Source organism: Orcinus orca, chromosome X (assembly GCF_937001465.1).
Source record: "Orcinus orca chromosome X, mOrcOrc1.1, whole genome shotgun sequence".
In the NCBI taxonomy this organism is placed as follows: Eukaryota; Metazoa; Chordata; class Mammalia; order Artiodactyla; family Delphinidae; genus Orcinus; species Orcinus orca.
This window is the reverse complement of record NC_064580.1, coordinates 70142741-70163715: the sequence shown is the minus strand read 5'-3', so window position 1 is coordinate 70163715 and position 20975 is coordinate 70142741. Positions and strand designations below refer to the sequence as shown.

Sequence of the window (20975 nt, the reverse complement as noted above, 5' to 3'; positions counted from 1 at the left end):
GTACCTAGAGCGGTTTTACAGGAACAGAACCTTAAAGATTGAGTTTTTTCTCTTTTGTTTCTGAGGTTTCTGCAATTGTCTCTCTAAACTTATCAGATTTAAATGCATTAATGACTCTATTTTCAATGGTAAAATAGGAATCAATAGTCCAGGAATTATGTGTTAATAGAGAAATGCAAAATATTGCCATTGGAACTCCTAATAAAATACTTATAAAAGGCAAGGTTCTGGGTGACTATGTATTTGATGCCTTAGAACATTTTTGTCAAACTCACAAATATAATGAGATTGGTAGACTCTTCCTAATTGCATTAGAGAAAGTGGGGAAAGGAAAAAAATACTCTTTTGTAAAATTTATTTTCCAGTTATAAACATATATGGAGAAATTGATTACATGTATATAAATGTGTATATAGAGAGATAGGTGTAGACAGAGGTGCATACACATATACATGTGTATTCATTTATTTATTATCATGATTTAGGATGTGTGTGTCACTGGAGATCATAACCAACAAAGTTGGAAAGCCATTATTGTAATGGGTTGAAACAGATGACCCAAACCTAAAATTAAGGCTTTTTTACATTCTTTTTTTAAAAAAATATACATTTTTTCAGACTGTGTGTGTATGTGTGTGTGTGTGTGTGTGTGTGTGTGTGAGAGAGAGAGAGAGAGAGAGAGAGAGAGAGAGAGAGGGAGAGAGAGTTAGAATATATCTCAAGTTAGTTTTTAAAAAACAGAAGTATTGTGTATAACATAGCATAAGTAAGCAAGGTATATTTCAATAATCTTACCTTACTTATACAGAGATAGTCTCCTATAGCAGCTTTGACCTGATTTAATTATCTAATATGAAGTCTGTTTATTAAATCAAGTACATTATAAAGATGAGTCATTAATAATTTGTTGGAATAATTTGGGGAGATAATCGATACATCAGTCTATGAGCCTTTGTGTTAAGAAAAGATATATGGTATCTGAGATGTGGAAATATATTGTAAAGTATGAATATATACAGTTAATAATTCCTTAGGCATAAATACTTGTTCCTCTAGTGCAAAGGCTTTCAAACTATTCTTGTTAGAATCTTAGGAGTTCCCTAGAATTATTTGATGTTTGGCAGAGTACGGGGGAGAAAGTAGAGCCAGCATGACTCATATTCCCCCAAATACAAATATAAACACACACCTATTTTAATCAGAAAAACTCCACGTGCATGTCTTCCATACCAGGCACCTACTTCATATTTACCTTGAAGAAAAAGTTTTACCGATCAGCTTTAAAAAGCACTAACTGGTGATTGCTTCGTAACCAGAAGTGATCAGTATTGGAAATAGAAATGCATGTTTTTGAAAAAAATATTGAAGTATGCCCTTTATAATGATTTTTTTGTCACTTCACCAACTTCTTTTTCAAGATGACCCTAAGAGAGGCATAGTAGAAACATCACTGGATTGAGTAAGAAACCCTAGACTCTTGAATACGTAACTTGCAAAATATTCTTATTTTGCAAGTTACCAGCTTTGTGTCCTAGGGTAAATCAATTGAGTTTTCTGGATTTCAATTTCCTTTTTGGTAAAATGAGGTTGGTTTAGAAAAGATTAAAGTAGCAAATAGGTTTTAACTCTTGTGCCAAATCTGGTGAGTGTTATTGCCTTTCTAAAGTAATGTGTTTAGAAGGATTCTGATGCACAGTAGGAAAGAGCACTATGATCCTTTAACAATATTTTCCATGGACAATGGAATGGGTAAGGAAAACTTTTGGGCAATTTATTTAACATCCCTGGGCTACACGATCTCTTAAAATCCTTTCCAATCTTAAGGAATGTAACATTTTTTTAAAAAAGTAAAAAAGTACATCAAGTAAAATGTAAAGCATATGAGTAAATGAGTAAATGCAATAAATTTCTGAGCAGATAGAAAATCGAATGACTTGAATGGGGCAGGGAGGGAGGGATGAATAGGTGGAAGAGAAGGGACTTTTAGGGCAATGAAATTATTATGTTACTGTAATGTAATGTAACATTATAACACTCTAATGGATATGACATTACACATTTGTCAAAACGCATAGGATTGTAAAATACAGAGTAAAGCCTAATGTAAGCTATGAACTTAAGTAAATAATAATTTATCAATATTGGTTCATCAATCATAACAAAATATACTCCAATAATGCAAGATGTTAATAATACTGGAAACTGGGAGATGGAGAGGAATATGTGAGAACGCTCTGTGCTTTCTGCTCAATTTTTCTTTAAACCTAAAACTGCTCTAAAAAGTAATCTATTAATTAATTTTTAAACTGAAAAAAATTACATGCACCACTCATTACAAAAGCAGACTGCCAAATAATGGCAGTAGGAAGTTTCAAAGAAGAATAAAAATATATTAAAGGGATTTCCTTGGTGGTCCAGTGGTAAAGAATCCGCCTTCCAATTCAGGGGACATGGGTTTGATCCCTGGTCCCAGAACTAATATCCCACATGCCGCCGCAGAGCAACTAAGCCCGCGCACCACAACTACTGAGCCCACATTCCTCAACTAGAGTGCCTGCGTGCAGCAAACTACACAGCCCGTGTGGTCTGGAGCCTGCACACTGCAACGAAAGATCCCACGTGCTGCAACTAAGACCCAACGCAGCCAAAACAAACAAACATATATATATAAGACTTGCCTACCTCCCTAGCTTCTTATCACAAGCACCCTCACATTTGTAATATGTGTGCTGACCACGGATAGTCTCTACCTTAGCCATGCTGATGTACTTACAGTTTCTTTAATGCTCCATGATGTCTCTCGCATCCAAGCCGGGGAACACACTGCTGCACTCCCCTTACTTTTATACCTAACTCCTTCTTAGCCTCTATGTCTTAGTTTATATATCACTTCCTATAGGAAAGTATGCCTGATCACCTCCTACATACAACACATAATGAGGTATCGCTCCTAAATCTTCTCTTAGCACCACTTACCTTTCTGTATTAGAAATGCCTAGCAATTTGTACATCATCCCACACTACACTATTAGTTTCTTAAAAGTAGAGATAATGTCTTGTTCATGGCAGTATTCTCACCCCTAAAAATGTGCCTGCTATCAATATACAGTATGTGACTAAAAATATGGGTTGAATGATTAATTATAATTACCCCTCATAGTAGCACCTTAAAATTTAGACATTATAAAATGTAGAGAAAAAGATTTTTAAAACAAAGTTCTTTGATGACCAGGAATGCATTTTTTATTTCCTCAGAGCATATCAAATCCATTGCAGCAAACAAAATATGTAGAATGGAGTTGGAAAGGCTATTTGCCATCAGCTACGTAGACTGATGTACCACTTGCTGAGGTGTCAGTCACTATACCAGGTGCTTACTTTGTGGTTTTTCCCACCTCCACTTCAAGCTAGTTATTATAAATTTAATGCACAGTCTTCTCCAATGCTTTCACTTAATATTTTACTAATACTTAGAAATAGCTAAAACCACATGTGATTTGCATATGTTTCCTCTATTGAGAGTAAAATGAAAAGAAATGGAATTATCCATAATTTATCCCAAGCTCCATCTATATGAACAAACCTGCTTGTTTTGACTGACTTAATCAATTGAAGTCAGGCCAGAAGCTGTCAATCCAATACCTTATTTGACTTTTTCACCTGAGTGAGCTGATAAAGTCAGCATAAGAATCAAAATGCTTTGTGAGTGAAGAGACAGATTTAAATTGGACAAGCAAAATCGTTGAAGTAAAATCTATACTTCCTCTTTGTTTTTCTAAATTGCTTGCATGTATTTGCCTCAGAATTCCATTTCACAGCTCAGACTTTATGCTGTCATAGCAACAGCAATATTCAGTAGGACCAGGATTTAATTTTTAAATGTAAGTAAATTTTACAAAAGTATTCAAGCCCCAGAATTTGACTTTATAGTCAATTTTTCAGAAATGTATTTATTTCATATATGGGCCCTAAGAGTAGAGATGGGCAGAAAATGAAGATTCCTTTCATGATAATTTTTAGGGTGACGAAAAACTACAGATGTTAGAGTTACTAGGACTTAGGTAACTACCATTTCCCAGCTGTGTGACCCAAGCAAGTTATAGAACTTCAGTTTTTCCATAAAAAATATGGAGATAATAATATCTACTGTATTAGTTAGGGTTCTCCAGAGAAACAGAACCAATAGAAAAAACACATACATCCATTTAAAATAATTGGTTCACGTGATTGTAGTAGTTGGCAAGTCTGAAAGTTTGAAATTTGCAAAGCAGGACAGCAAGCTGGAAATTCCAGCAACAGTTGATGTTGCAATCTTGATTCCAAAGGCAGTCAGGAGGCATAATTCCTTCTTCCTCAGGAGGTCTAGATCTTTTTCTCTTAAAGCCTTCAACTAATTGGAAAAGGTCTGCCCACAGTATGGAGTGTGACCTGTTTTACTCAGTCTGTTGATTTAAATGTTGACCACATCTAAAAAAATACTTTCATAGCAACATCTAGACTGGTGTTTGACCAAATATCTGGGAATTTTAGCCTAGCCAAATTAACACATAAATTTAACCATTACACCTACTTCTCATGACTGTTGTGAAGATTAAGTAAAATTATGTAGGCATATGACCTAGCAGAATGCCCAGAGTTGATTCACAGCCTTCACTATGCCCAGTCACAATCTAAATAATTAGGATTCAAGTGAAGAAAAAAGTGAAGAAGGAAAAGGTGCTCTATATGCTCTGTAGCTCTTTTTTCTTTACTTAAAAGTGGGAGAGTAGAAATTAAGTTGCTAAAACAAGTACCCACTTCTGTCTCTCTGTCTCTTCTCCTACATTAATTCAGCAGTAATGCAAAGTAATTACTCCAGTAGTAATATGAATTAATAACTCAAGGTCTTCAAGAATCTCAATGACTTGAACAATTTCTGAAATTGAGACCTTTTCTTTGTCCTTTCATTTTTAACTTTGGTCATGAGGTTAACCTTCCCACAGTATATTTTAATAAGAAACCTAGGAAGATCACCTACTTTTAAGGCTGTGTCATTTTGCTAAAACTTTGAGGAAACTTATTTTTCTCATAAATCCCATGGCATGATAGGTTGGAGGGACTGAAGGCATACTATATTTCCATGTACATTCCAAGCATGTTAGAGCCAAAGCAAACTAATGTTAAAATGTTTTAACTTGTGGAGGAAATGAGAAAATGAGATATATTTTATCATGAAAAACAATCATGCTGTGCTTTTGTAATGGTGTAGTAAGGAGTATGGCAGAAATTCCCCCATCAAAACAGCAATTTGACTGAAGAAAATTCAAAAGTAACTGAAAGTTCTGGAAGTTGTCCTAAGGGCATATAGCTATACTGGAATAAGAAATGACACCAGATGTTAACTTAATTCCACAGGAAGAAATAAAGAGACCCAAAATTATAAATAAGGTTAATATGCATATAAAACCCCTCTGTATTTATACAGTCCTCTTCCTTGGGGTACTAACATTTATCCCTTTGCATATAAGACCCCTCAACTGCAGGGTTTTTAGATCCTTTTTTTTTGTCCAGAGGAATCCCCTTTATATTTCATATAGTGGTTTTAAAAAATGAAGCATAAAGGTTATGGGGTGTCATAACAAGGGGACTGAAGAGCACTTCTTCTAGTACAAGTGACAGAAGTGGGATGGGAGAAACGCTTAGTGGTCTGTCATCTTATGCTGAAAATAATCTTAATTTAAAAGGCTGCCTAGCAGAGTAAGATGCCTGCTCCCGCTCTCCAGATACTTCTTGCATGATCACCATTAGGTTCCATAATCTGGAAGCTTGAATGAGCCATTAGGAAATGAAGGCATTTCCCACACCAGCTAGAATAGTCACGTGATACAAGGAATTCCATTCAATCCTGGGGTTCCTGCCTGTCAGGAGGAAGTTAGGAATTTTTCTCCCTGCTTCCAAAAACCTTTTCCCTTATAGGCATTTCTGGAAAACCTTAGTAGAGCAAAAAGAATTTTGCAATCCTGCTTAACTCCCTAACATACCCCAAGAGTCATAGTAGATGGTGCTGTGTGAATATATATATATATATATATATATATATATATACACACACACACATATACATACATATATATATATATACACACATATACATACACACACACACATCTGTATCTATATTGGTTTAATTTCATACATACAAGTAGATGGTTATATATTGTTCCCTAAATACTACTACTACTACTACTAATGAAGCTGTTTCTAAAGCTTCTTGTTTCTTGGTTCTGGAAACCAAGAGAGCTTTAACAGTGGGGAACCATGCTACTACCCTGCTTAGTGTGCTGCTTGGTAATTGGAGGGAACAGAGCAGACCAGCACACCGATGGAGGTGGAGACTTTGGGGAGTAGGTATCTCAGAAAATGAGTATACACTCCCAACCTCAGAAAGTTGAATCAAGAGCAATCTAGGAAAGCAGGGGCTCTGTTGCTCATGGAATACCAGAGACCCAAACCCCACCTTCCCGCTGCTTTGCTTTCAGGCTTGTGTACTGGTTTCACTGGCTTAGTTATTGCAGCTTCCTACTATCTCTTGGAGTTTAGTGTGTCTTTAGGACAGTGCAACATCTTTAGTCCTTCTTAAAAGAGGCCTCAGGGTCTTCCCTGGTGGCGCAGTGGATAAGAATCTACCTGCCAATGCAGGGGACACAGGTTTGATCCCTGGTCCGGGAAGATCCCACATGCTGCAGAGCAACTAAGCCCACGTGCCACAACTACTGAGCCTGCGCTCTAGAGCCCATGAGCCACAACTACTGAAGCCCACACACCTAGAGCCTGTGCTCTGCAACAAGAGAAGCCACTGCAATGAGAAGCCCGTGCACCACAACAAAGAGTAGCCCCCGCTCACAACTAGAGAAAGCCCATGTGCAGCAATGAAGACCCAACACAGACAAAAAATGAATAAATAAAATAAAAATTTTAAAAAGTGGGGGGGGGGCCTCAGCATAGCCTTGAAGGCAGCTCTCTAATATTCAGAATTTCACTTGCTTTTCTTGTATCTACAGGACATATAGTATTCAGCTGACAAAAAGAAAGATTTCAATTTGGCAAGACTCAATAAAACATTTTACTTTAAATATACATATATGCTAATTGTAAGGTATAGTCTAGTAGATATACACATCTCAAAAATGTCATCTGTTTTTAAAGAATGTCTATTTTTGACAGTGTTAACTTATTTGATATTAAAGTAAAAATGCCCACATAAAATATTGCAAGTATCATCATCTGCATTTGATATAGCTCAGGAGAAAATATTGAAAAATGTTTTAGCATTTTCCAGAATTTATTACAAGATACCTTGTTTACTTTAGAGTTCTCCATAGCATATTTTTGTACACAAAAAAATGGATTAGTTGTTTGATTCTAGTGTGTATTGCAAAATTCAGAGTCCTAAATAGGAAATTTAGAAAGTTTATTCAAATTGTTTTCTTTCTATTATTTTCTCTTTTCTCCTTCCCCACCATCTAAAAAATATATTACCCTTCTAAAATTATTATTACACTATTTAGAAACTCCATGAACACGAACACAAAAATTATGTTTCTGACAGTACTGAGTTTATTTTAAAGCATTGCATCATGTTTGAATCTCAGTAAACAAAGCCATGTCTTCATTGTATATTGATTTTGGCAAAGAGCACAGACTTGCATACATCAAATGATATGATAAAGTAATTTAAAGTAAAAGGTGTTTGCTTTTAGTAATGTGAAACTAAAGTACAATATTAATGTGGAACTAAAGTACAATATATGTGTCTTCTGGGTGATTTAGGCCATAATGTTTCTTATCTTCTTAGAAGTTTTCAAAATTAACATTTTTTAAATTGATCCTTTTATCTGATATTTACGCTATTCACTGGAATAGAGGCATAGAAAAGATTTTCTCTGCTTAGATTAATGTACTCATACAATATATGCCTAAGCTGAAACCAAAAGATCAAATATCTCAGAGATAGTGGCATTCGTGATCACAAGTGGTTTTAAAAGGGGAAAAATGAGTTCCAACCTATTTTAAAATATTTAATTAAAAGTCTGAGCTCTGGGGCTTCCCTGGTGGCGCAGTGATTGAGAGTCCGCCTGCCGATGCAGGGAACATGGGTTCGTGCCCCGGTCCGGGAAGATCCCACATGCCGCAGAGTGGCTAGGCCCATGAGCCATGGCCACTGAGCCTGCGCGTCTGGAGCCTGTGCTCCGCAACGGGAGAGGCCACAACAGTGAGAGGCCCACGTACCACAAAAAAAAAAAAAAAAAAAAAAAAAAAAAAAAAAAAAAGTCTGAACTCTTTGCAAAAGGATGCCGTTTTTAACTTTTTTGCCATCATACTTCCATAGCATACATATGCATATTTCACTGGGGCAAGCAACTTAGTAACATGATTGCATCATAGCTGTGTAGTTAAGCAAGAAATTTGTCAACTGAATACATCTTTATTTTGGTGGGAGGTCATCTGTTCCGATCACTGAAACATGCAATGAAAGGCTACATTTAGAAGCCTAGAAAACCTGTGGTTCAGTACATAGAAGTTTTAACTACAAAAGAATGTAAATGTTATAATTACCATCAGAAATTACAATGTCTGACATATCATAAACATTATCTGCAACTACTTTTTAATCACAATAATTTCACATCAAAAAGGTACATATTTTTGTTCACTAAAATTGAGGCAATTTGGGAACAAGAGACAGATTCTTTCTTTCTCACTCATCTTTTAAAGTTACTTAATGTAGAGTTACAGATATACTTAAGCTGCAATAATAATATCAAAAAAGGGAACAGGTGTTTGCTTTTTAAAATCACTGAAGTACATAAAATGCCTTAGCAGACAACAATACTATTCCATGACACCTCTTAAAATTTTAAGTTCATCTCCCATTCTCCTCATCATAATGTTCACATTTTAATTATGTATTCATTTTGATTGTTTGCATGTGAAAACAACAACTATCTATTATTTCAACATTAAGCCTATTTCTTTTGAAGCCAAGATAATTTTGCTATTTTATAAAAAGCAGTGGAGACTCCTTTGTCAGGATGCTTAAGGCAGAATGTTTAAGGTTCATGCTTGCTGCTTTGCCTGAGCTTCTGCTTCCTGAAATGAAAAACAAACAACACAGATTTAAATATCACAAAGCAGGCATCCGTGTGTATTTTGGTTAGACTATATTACCTCAAATTGCTAAGAATATTCAAAATCAGAAAAATAGCCGCCAGAAAAGACTGCTTAAAAATTCTTAATAGAAAAATTAAAAAATAGAAACTTCTGCCTAGAAACAGATGTCATAGAGGACTGTCTATAATTCCATAAAAGCAAGTGATTTACAATTATAGTTGACATTTTATTTAAAAGTAGCTAAGTTCCATTTTGAATGATTTTTCACAAAAATTAAGTGTTCAAAAACATTGTCACCTATAGTTACAGTCACGTGAGTTTTGTTTAAGGATTAAGCTACTTAGAAAATGTGTTATTTGCCAAAGTATTGTTGCTTTTAAATTTCATGGCAGTAGGCTCGAAGAGGTAAGGTTGTCTTTCTATTCCTGTGGATGGTGAGTACTTCTAGCATAGGAACTCTGACCTATAGGTGTGCTCTGGCACTTAACATAGTACTTGACACAAAATACACGTCAAGGAAAGTTTCTGGAAATAAGGATGGGTGGCAAGAGTGACTCTGGTGAAAGAAACCTCAGACTTGAGCTGTAGAAATCATGTATGCTAGACAATGTCACTCTAAACATCTGTCACTAATTGAGTACTTGACAGTCTCAGGAGGAGTGACAGCAGCTGCATATTCCAAAATAAGCCTCTAATGCTAACCCCAGAAGAAGGGGAAAAAACAAACAAACAAAAAGATGCTATATTTTTACCAAAAAAAAAGAGAGAGAGGTAGAAATGATAGAAAGAAGGAAACCAGAGGACAGTGTAATTCATTCTTAATACATCCTTAACAAAACATATGTAATACACTACTGACTCACCTTCCAAAACTCTTAGTCAAAAACCAAAAACAAACTTCCCTAAGCTCTTTTGAAATTTCTAACATGGTGTTTGGCTGTCTAAATGAATATATCTTAGACCCACATTATGTATTTTGTTTCATTTTATAGAACAAGCTTCCAAAAGCTTCCTCACACAACACAGTGAATTTTATACTAAAACCCCTCAGTGGGGCTTTCCTGGTGGCACAGTGGTTAAGAATCCGCCTGCTAATGCAGGGGACACGGGTCCGAGTCCTGGTCCAGGAACACCCCACATGCCGTGGAGCAACTAAGCCCATGCGCAACAACTACCGAGCCTGTGCTCTAGAGCCCGCAAGCCACAACTACTGAGCCCACGTGCCACAACTACTGAAGCCCGCATGCCTAGAGCCCATGCTCCGCAATCAGAGAAGCCACCACAGTGAGAATCCTGTGCACCAAAACGAAGACCCAACACAGCTAAAAATAAATAAATTAATTAATTAATATAAAAAATAAAAATAAATAAAACCCCTCAATAGCATAGCATATATAGGTGGGGAAGCAGTGGTATAAAAATGTGAACACATGATAATGTGAAGTCCTTCTTCTTATGAGCACGTAATGCCTCTGAGTAACTAGTATTTTGGAGACAGCCTAGTTCCCTAAAGTTACACTTATCAATCTTTGTTGTAATTTGTCATAAATTCCTTAGCTCTCACTTATCCTTTTTAATGGAAGAAATTACTAGCATAAAAATCCAAAACAAAAGGCAATTCAAACTTCTTTGTAATTTGTATTTAAGAATACATCATATTTAAATTATTTACTTTTCTAATTGTGTTTTATTCATCAAATATGTAAATTGTGCTACAAGCTTTATTATTATCTAAAAGTCAGTAGTCAGTATTTATAGTATCATGAGTTATTTAATCAACCAGAGAGCTCTAGAAACAGGCATATGATGTGTTCTCACCCTCTACTCCCACTATATACATCATTCTATAAATGCATTGGTTTTGAGTTAGATAATCCCGGGTTCAAATTCCATATCTGCTACTGAATTATTATGTAGCCTTGGACAAATTACTTAAATTATCTAATCATTAGTTTCCTCCTCTGTAAAATGGTATTGAGGACACCTAGCTCATAAGGACGAAGTAAAGATAAAATGAGATGAATGTGAACTGTGTAGCTCAATGCTTAGTCCATTGCAGGTATCCAGACTTCTTTCCTAACGTTTTCCTTTCCACTTTCTGCCTAGTCACTAAGACCAACACCACAGCTAAGTGTTATTAACATACAGTTTCTCTTGGAGATGCAATAAAATGGGATGGGCTTACTGGAAATAGGAATGCTTCAAATCTCACAGCAGAAGCAGATTTTCATGGCCCCTCCCTAAAGCTAGGTGGTTTAACCAAAGCCAATAAGAACACTTCTTTAACCAGCATGTTCTATACCCTCAACCTACTAGTGAACACGGCTTTTCCAGAGGAGTGGTATTCCTCTCAACATGAATATCACTGGATTTTTATTTTTTAGTAAAAATATATCAGTTAGAGAATGGAGAGGAAGATGGCGGAAGAGTAAGACGCGGAGATCACCTTCCTCCCCACAGATACACCAGAAATACATCTACACGTGGAACAACTCCTACAGAACACCTACTGAAGGCTGGCAGAAGACCTCAGACCTCCCAAAAGGCAAGAAACTCCCCACGTACCTGGGTAGGGCAAAAGAAAAAAAGAAAAAACAGAGACAAAAGAATAGGGACGGCACCTGCACCAGTGGGAGGGAGCTGTGAAGGAGGAAAAGTTTCCACACACTAGGAAGCCCCTTCGCGGGCGGAGTCTGCGGGAGGCGGAGGGGGGAGCTTCGAAGCCGCGGAGGAGTGCACAGCAACGGGTGCGGAGGGCAAAGCGGGGAGATTCCCGCACAGAGAATCGGTGCCGACCGGCACTCACCAGCCCGAGAGGCTTGTCTGCTCACCCGCTGGGGCGGGCGGGGCTGCGAGCTGAGGCTCTGAGGCTCGGGTTTCGGTTTCAGACGGAGCGCTGGGAGAGGACTGGGGTTGGCGGCTTGAACATAGCCTGAAGGGGTTAGTGCACCACGGCTAGCCGGGAGGGAGTCCGGGGAAAAGTCTGCACCTGCCGAAGAGGCAAGAGACTTTTTCTTCCCTCTTTGTTTCCTGGTGCGTGAGGAGAGGGGTTTAAGAACGCTGCTTAAAGGAACTCCAGAGACGGGCGCGAGCCGCGGCTAAAAGCACGAACCCCAGAGACGGGCGCGAGCCGTGGCTAAAAGCGCGGATCCCAGAGACGGGCGGGAGATGCTAAGGCTGCTGCTGCCGCCACCAAGGGGCCTGTGTGCGAGCACAGGTCACTCTCCACACCCCTCTTCCGCGGAGCCTGTGCAGCCTGCCACTGCCAGGTTCCCGGGATCCAGGGACAACTTCCCCGGGAGAACGCACGGCGGGCCTCAGGCTGGTGCAAAGTCACGTCGGCCTTTGCCGCCCAAGGCCCGCCCCGCACTCCGTGCCCCTCCCTCCCCGCAGGCCTGAGTGCGCTAGAGCCCCCGAATCAGCGGCTCCTTTAACCCCGTCCTATCTGAGCAAAAAACAGACGCCCTCCAGCGACCTACACGCAGAGGCAGGGCCAAATCCAAAGCTGAGCCCCTGTGAGCTGTGAGAACAAAGAAGAGAAAGGGAAATCTCTTCCAGCAGCCTCAGAAGCAGCGGATTAAAGCTCCACAATCAACTTGATATACCCTGCATCTGTGGAATACCTGAATAGACAACCAATCATCCCAAATTAAGGAAGTGGACTTTAGGAGCAAGATCTATGATATTTTTTTCCCCTTTCCTCTTTTTGTGAATGTATATGTGTATGTTTCTGTGTGAGATCTTGTCTGTATAGTCTTGCTTCCACCATTTGTCCTAGGGTTCTATCCGTCCATGTTTTTTTTTTAATTTTTTTTCTTAATAATTAATTTTAATTTTAATAACGTTATTATATTTTAACTTCGTTCTTTCTTTCTTTCTTTCTTTCCTTCCTTCCTTCCCTCCTTTAGACAACGAATCATCCCAAATTGAGGAGGTGGTCTCTGACAGCAAGATTTATGACTTTTCCCCTTTTACCTCTTTTAGTGAGGGTGTATGTGTATGCTTCTGTGTAAGATTTTGTCTGTATAGCTTTGCTTCCAACATTTGTCCTAAGGTTCTATCCGTCCCTATTTTTTTTTTCTAAATAAGAATTTTTTTAATTCAATAACTTTATTATACTTTATTTTATTTTTACTGTATCTTCTTTCTTTCTTTTTTCCTTCTTTCCCTCCTTCCTTCCTTCCTCCCTCCCTCTCTCCCTCCCTTCTTTCCTTCTTTTTTTCTTTCTTCCTTCCTTCCTTCCCTCCTTTCCTTCTTTCTTTCCTCATACTTATAATAATTCTCTCTACTTTTTCTCCCTTTTATTCTGAGCTGTGTGGATGAAAGGCTCTTGGTGCTCCGGCCAGGAGTCAGGGCTCTGCCTCTGAGGTAGGAGAGCCAACTTCAGGACACTGGTCAAAAAGAGACCTCCCAGCTCCACATAATATCAAACGGCAAAAATCTCCCAGAGACTTCCATCTTAACACCAGCACTCAGCTTCACTCAACGACCAGCAAGCCACAGTGCTGGACAACCTATGCCAAACAACTAGCAAAACAGGAACACAACCCCACCCATTAGCAGAGAGGCTGCCTAAAATCATAATAAGGCCACAGACACCCCAAAACACACCACCAGACGTGAACCTGCCCACTAGAGAGACAAGATCCAGCCTCATCCACCACAACACAGGCACTAGTCCCCTCCACCAGGAAGCCGACACAACCCACTGAACCAACCTTAGCCATTGGAGACAGACATCAAAAACAGCGGGAACTACGAACCTGCAGTCTGCAAAAAGGAGACCCCAAACACAGTAAGATAAGCAAAATGAGAAGACAGAAAAACACACAGCAGATAAAGGAGCAAGATAAAAATGCACCAGACCTAACAAATGAAGAGGAAATAGGCAGTCTACCTGAAAAAGAATTCAGAATAATGATAGTAAGGATGATCCGAAATCTTGGAAATAGAATGGACAAAATGCAAGAAACAGTTAACAAGGACCTAGAAGAAATAAAGATGAAACAAGCAATGATGAACAACACAATAAATGAAATTAAAAGTCCTCTAGATGGGATCAATAGCAGAATAACTGAGGCAGAAGAACGGATAAGTGACCTGGAAGATAAAATAGTGGAAATAACTACTGCAGAGCAAAAGAAAGAAAAAAGAATGAAAAGAACTGAGGACAGTCTCAGAGACCTCTGGGACAACATTAAACGCACCAACATTCGAATTATAGGGGTTCCAGAAGAAGAAGAGAAAAAGAAAGGGACTGAGAAAATATTTGAAGAGATTATAGTTGAAAACTTCCCTAATATGGGAAAGGAAATAGTTAATCAAGTCCAGGAAGCACAGAGAGTCCCATACAGGATAAATACAAGGAGAAATACGCCAAGACACATATTAATCAAACTGTCAAAAATTAAATACAAAGAAAGCATATTAAAAGCAGCAAGGGAAAAACAACAAATAACACATAAGGGAATCCCCATAATGTTAACAGCTGATCTCTCAGCAGAAACCCTACAAGCCAGAAGGGAGTGGCAAGACATACTGAGAGTGATGAAGGAGAAAAACCTACAGCCAAGACTACTCTACCCAGCAAGGATCTCATTCAGATTTAATGGAGAAATTAAAACCTTTACAGACAAGCAAAAGCTGAGAGAGTTCAGCACCACCAAACCAGCTTTACAACAAATGCTAAAGGATCTTCTCTAGGCAAGAAACACAAGAGAAGGAAAAGACCTACAATAACGAACCCAAAACAATTTAAAAAATGGGAATAGGAACATACATATCGATAATTACTTTAAATGTAAATGGACTAAATGTCCCACCAAAAGACACAGATTGGCTAAATGGATACAAAAACAAGACCCTTATATATGCTGTCTACAAGAGACCCACTTCAGACCTAGAGACACATACAGACTGAAAGTAAGGTGATGGAAAAAGATATTCCATGCAAATGGAAACCAAAAGAAAGCTGGAGTAGCAATTCTCATATCAGACAAAATAGACTTTAAAATAAGGACTATTAAAAGAGACAAAGAAGGACACTACATAATGATCAAGGGATCGATCCAAGAAGAAGATATAACAATTGTAAATAATTATGCACCCAACATAGGAGCACCTCAATACATAAGGCAAATACTAACAGCCATAAAAGGGGAAATCAACAGTAACACATTCATAGTAGGGGACTTAAACACCCCACTTTCACCCATGGACAGATCATCCAAAATGAAAATAAATAAGGAAACACAAGCTTTAAATGATACATTAAAAAAGATGGACTTAATTGATATTTATAGGACACTCCATCCAAAAACAACAGAATACACATTTTTCTCAAGTGCTCATGGACCATTCTCCAGGATGGATCATATCTTGGGTCACAAATCAAGCCTTGGTAAATTTAAGAAAATTGAAATTGTATCAAGTATCTTTTCTGACCACAACGCCATGAGACTAGATATCAATTACAGGAAAAGATCTGTAAAAAATACAAACACATGGAGGCTAAACAATACACTACTTAATAATGAAGTGATCACTGAAGAAATCAAAGAGGAAATCAAAAAATACCTAGAAACAAATGACAATGGAGACACAACGACCCAAAACCTATGGGATGCAGCAAAAGCAGTTCTAAGGGGGAAGTTTATAGCAATACAAGCCCACCTTAAGAAGCAGGAAACATCTCGAATAAACAACCTAACCTTGCACCTCAAGCAATTAGAGAAAGAAGAACAAAAAATCCCCAAAGCTAGCAGAAGGAAAGAAATCATAAAAATCAGATCAGAAATAAATGAAAAAAAAATGAAGGAAACAATAGCAAAGATCAATAAAACTAAAAGCTGGTTCTTTGTGAAGATAATCAAAATAGAAAAACCACTAGCCAGACTCATCAAGAAAAAAAGGGAGAAGACTCAAATCAATAGAATTAGAAATGAAAAAGGAGAGGTAACAACTGACACTGCAGAAATAAAAAAGATCATGAGAGATTACTACAAGCAACTCTATGCCAATAAAATGGACAATCTGGATGAAATGGACAAATTCTTAACAATGCACAACCTGCCAAGACTGAATCAGGAAGAAATAGAAAATATGAACAGACCAATCACAAGCACTGAAATTGAAACTGTGATTAAAAATCTTCCAACAAACAAAAGCCCAGGACCAGATGGCTTCACAGGCGAATTCTATCAAACATTTAGAGAAGAGCTAACACCTATCCTTCTCAAACTCTTCCAAAATATAGCAGAGGGAGGAACACTCCCAAATTCCTTCTACGAGGCCACCATCACCTTGATACCAAAACCAGACAAGGACGTCACAAAGAAAGAAAACTACAGGCCAATATCACTGATGAACATAGATGCAAAAATCCTCAACAAAATACTAGCAAACAGAATCCAACAGCACATTAAAAGGATCATACACCATGATCAAGTGGGGTTTATTCCAGGAATGCAAGGATTCTTCAATATACTCAAATCTATCAATGTGATAAACCATATTAACAAATTGAAGGAGAAAAACCATATGATCATCTCAATTGATGCAGAGAAAGCTTTTGATAAAATTCAACACCCATTTATGATAAAAACCCTGCAGAAAGTAGGCGTAGAGGGAACTTTCCTCAACATAATAAAGGCCATATATGACAAGCCCACAGCAAACATCATCCTCAATGGTGAAAAACTGAAAGCATTTCCACTAAAATCAGGAAAAATACAAGATTGCCCACTCTCACCACTCTTATTCAACATAGTTTTGGAAGTTTTAGCCACAGCAATCAGAGAAGAAAAGGAAATAAAAGGAATCCAAATCAGAAAAGAAGAAGTAAAGCTGTCACTGTTTGCAGATGACATGATCCTATACATAGAGAATCCTAAAGATGTTACCAGAAAACTACTAGAGCTAATCAATGAATTTGGTAAATTGGCAGGATACAAAATTAATGCACAGAAATCTCTGGCATTCCTATATACTAATGAGGAAAAATCTGAAAGTGAAATCAAGAAAACACTCCCATTTACCATTGCAACAAAAAGAATAAAATATCTAGGAATAAACCTACCTAAGGAGACAAAAGACCTGTATGCAGAAAATTATAAGACACTGATGAAAGAAATTAAAAATGATACAAATAGATGGAGAGATATACCATGTTCTTGGATTGGAAGAATCAACATTGTGAAAATGACTCTACTACCCAAAGCAATCTATAGATTCAATGCAATCCCTATCAAACTACCACTGGCATTTTTCACAGAACTAGAACAAATAATTTCGCAATTTGTATGGAAACACAAAAGACCCCGAATAGCCAAAGCAATCTTGAGAACGAAAAAAGGAGCTGGAGGAATCAGGCTCCCTGACTTCAGACTATACTACAAAGCTACAGTAATCAAGAAAGTATGGTACTGGTACAAAAACAGAAAGATAGATCAATGGAACAGGATAGAAAACCCAGAGATAAACCCACGCACATATGGACACCTTATCTTTGATAAAGGTGGCAGGAATGTACAGTGGAGAAAGGACAGCCTCTTCAGTAACTGGTGCTGGGAAAACTGGACAGGTACATGTAAAAGTATGAGATTAGATCACTCCCTAACACCATACACAAAAATAAGCTCAAAATGGATTAAAGACCTAAATGTAAGGCCAGAAACTATCAAACTCTTAGAGGAAAACATAGACAGAACACTCTATGACATAAATCACAGCAAGATCCTTTCTGACCCACCTCCTAGAGTAAATGAAATAAAAACAAAAATAAACAAATGGGACCTAATGAAAGTTCAAAGCTTCTGCACAGCAAAGGAAACCATAAACAAGACCAAAAGACAACCCTCAGAATGGGAGAAAATATTTGCAAATGAAGCAACCGACAAAGGATTAATCTCCAAAATTTACAAGCAGCTCATGCAGCTCAGTAACAAAAAAACAAACAACCCAATCCAAAAATGGGCAGAAGACCTAAATAGACATTTCTCCAAAGAAGAGATACAGACTGCCAACAAACACATGAAAGAATGCTCAACATCATTAATCATTAGAGAAATGCAAATCAAAACTACAATAAGATATCATCTCACATCAGTCAGAATGGCCATCATCAAAAAATTTAGAAACAATAAATGCTGGAGAGGGTGTGGAGAAAAGGGAACACTCTTGCACTGCTGGTGGGAATGTGAATTGGTTCAGCCACTATGGAGAACAGTATGGAGGTTCCTTAAAAAACTACAAATAGAACTACCATATGACCCAGCAATCCCACTACTGGGCATATACCCTGAGAAAACTGAAATTCAAAAAGAGTCATGTACCAAAATGTTCATTGCAGCTCTATTTACAATAGCCCGGAGATGGAAACAACCTAAGTGCCCATCATCGGATGAATGGATAAAGAAGATGTGGCACATATATACAATGGAATATTACTCAGCCATAAAAAGAAACGAAATTGAGCTATTTTTAATGAGGTGGATAGACCTAGAGTCTGTCATACAGAGTGAAGTAAGTCAGAAAGAAAAAGACAAATACCGTATGCTAACACATATATATGGAATTTAAGAAAAAAGATGTCATGAAGAACCTAGGGGTAAGTCAGGAAGAAAGACGCAGACCTACTAGAGAACGGACTTGAGGTTATGGGGAGGGGGAAGGGTGAGCTGTGACAGGGCGAGAGAGAGTCATGGACATATACACACTAACAGACGTAGTAAGGTAGATAGCTAGTGGGAAGCAGCCGCATGGCACAGGGATATTGGCTCGGTGCTTTGTGACAGCCTGGAGGGGTGGTATAGGGAGGGTGGGAGGGAGGGAGACGCAAGAGGGAAGACATATGGGAACATATGTGTATGTATAACTGATTCACTTTGGTATAAAGCAGAAACTAACACACCATTGTAAAGCAATTATACCCCAATAAAGATGTTAAAAAATATATATATATATATCAGTTATTTTATTCCATATCAAAACTATCAACTATACTGCAATATAAGAAATGCTAGTGCTATGAAATTATCTTCTGTATTAATAGAAGAGTAAAGAGCAAATATTTATATACCATGTTTAACTGCATCTAATATACAAAAGAATAAAAAAAATTATTTGTCTTACAGAGGATTCCTTGCCTTATAGAAATATTTGCCATTGGGTACTTTTAAATCAAGCTTTCCAGTGCACTGGCTTTCAATAATTTTTAAATGTAAAGAGAATGTATTCTAATTATTTGGAAAATAAATAAATGGAGAAAAAAGAAAAACATTCATATTATTAGCTATGGTTCCTTTCAGTCTCTTTTTGTCCTGTACATAGATTTTAAATGTAATTATCAATAGAATGCTAATTACACAGTAAAAACAGTTCTGTAGCTCATTATAATGTATCTTTTCACAAACTCTCATTTTTTAATGAGAGCATGAGTTCACTCAGTGGATAAATCATTTCTGTTGACCCTATTTTTAGACATTTAACTTGTTTTCAAATTTTTTAAGATTAAAAATAACATTTTGATTTATTTTTTTATCCATAAAGACTTTTCCATGTATGAATTATTTCATTAGGCCTTACTACCCAGTACAATTACTGGATGAAGAAGTATAAACATTTTTGAGGTCCTTGATATATATTTGCTATTTTGGTTTTCAAACAGTAGTACCAATTTATATCATCACCAGTAATATATGAGAGAATATGTTTTAATGCACACTTCTCAGCACTGAGCATTATCACTTTGTTTTATCTTTGTTAACTTCACAGATGAATATTGTATCTCATTTTATCACATTTCTTTTTATTATGAATGCACTTTTCCAATGCGGGTTAATTAGTTGTATTTCTTATTGTGTATACTTTCTTTTCAGCCAGTTCTTTCTGGAAGACTTATTGTCCTATTAAATTAAAGGGGAAAACTCTGAAAGCTGAGCTGAAGGATAGAAAAATCATCCTTCTGATATCAAATTTATCACTTTTAATCTTGGGGAAAACCTATTAAATACTAACATTCAAAATCTCCCTATTACCAATCCACCCTTCAACTCCACTGTCAATTCCAGACCTCTTTTCTTTATCCCGATCTATCAGCTCCCTCTAGTTCAATCCTTGATAACATCTGCTGTCCTTTTACTCTATTCCTACTTCTAGGGTTAAACAAGGATGAAAAAAAAAAAAAACACTGTAAACAAGCTGACTGGTTCCACTGTGGGCTCATCAACTCTAACTTCAACAGGGAATTTTATCTTGCTCAGCCATCCTTCCATTCATGATCTTCGCCTACTCTTTAGCTTATTTTCAGCAAATGCATCTTTTCAATTCTCAAATTTCCCATCACTCCTAGCAGATGATCATTCTTCTTACCTCATACTAAAGATAAGACATTTTCAAATGTGAACTTCCCTAACCTCCCCACACATTAAAATTTCTATTTTTATCCTTCTCTCTTCATTCCATCCAGTCTCAGAAGAAAACTGCATGCCCTCTCTTTTCCAAGACTAACTCCTCCCTTGGATCACTCACTTTTCTGTTTCCTCCATGACTTTTGCTTCATTTCCCTATCACCCAGGTTAGAAGCCTCAGAGATAGCTTCAATCCTTCCCAGTTCTTTCCATACATAAACATCTCATAAATTGCCAAATCCTATCACAAGTGATTTTTCTGTGTCTCCTAAATCCATCTTTTCCTTTCTGTAACTGCAGTCCCACTTTAGGCCTTCTCCATTGCTTTTCTGGACTCTTAAGGAACACTCTAATGGGTCAGCCCATCTCTAATATCTCATTTCTCCAATGTTTCACAATCCACACATCTGCCAAATT

General features: G+C 37.4%; 1 protein-coding gene across 1 annotated transcript in view; it reads right to left on the bottom strand.

The window, feature by feature from the left end:
* Positions 1 to 7573: 7573 nt before the first annotated feature.
* Positions 7574 to 20975, bottom strand: part of SH3BGRL (SH3 domain binding glutamate rich protein like) — a 91369-nt gene continuing 77967 nt past the window's right edge. Inside the window, exon 4 of the mRNA XM_049705160.1 lies at positions 7574 to 9129. Coding sequence (XP_049561117.1) covers positions 9097 to 9129 — 33 coding nt within the window. The 3' untranslated portion in view covers positions 7574 to 9096. The remainder of the gene's footprint in view (positions 9130 to 20975) is intronic.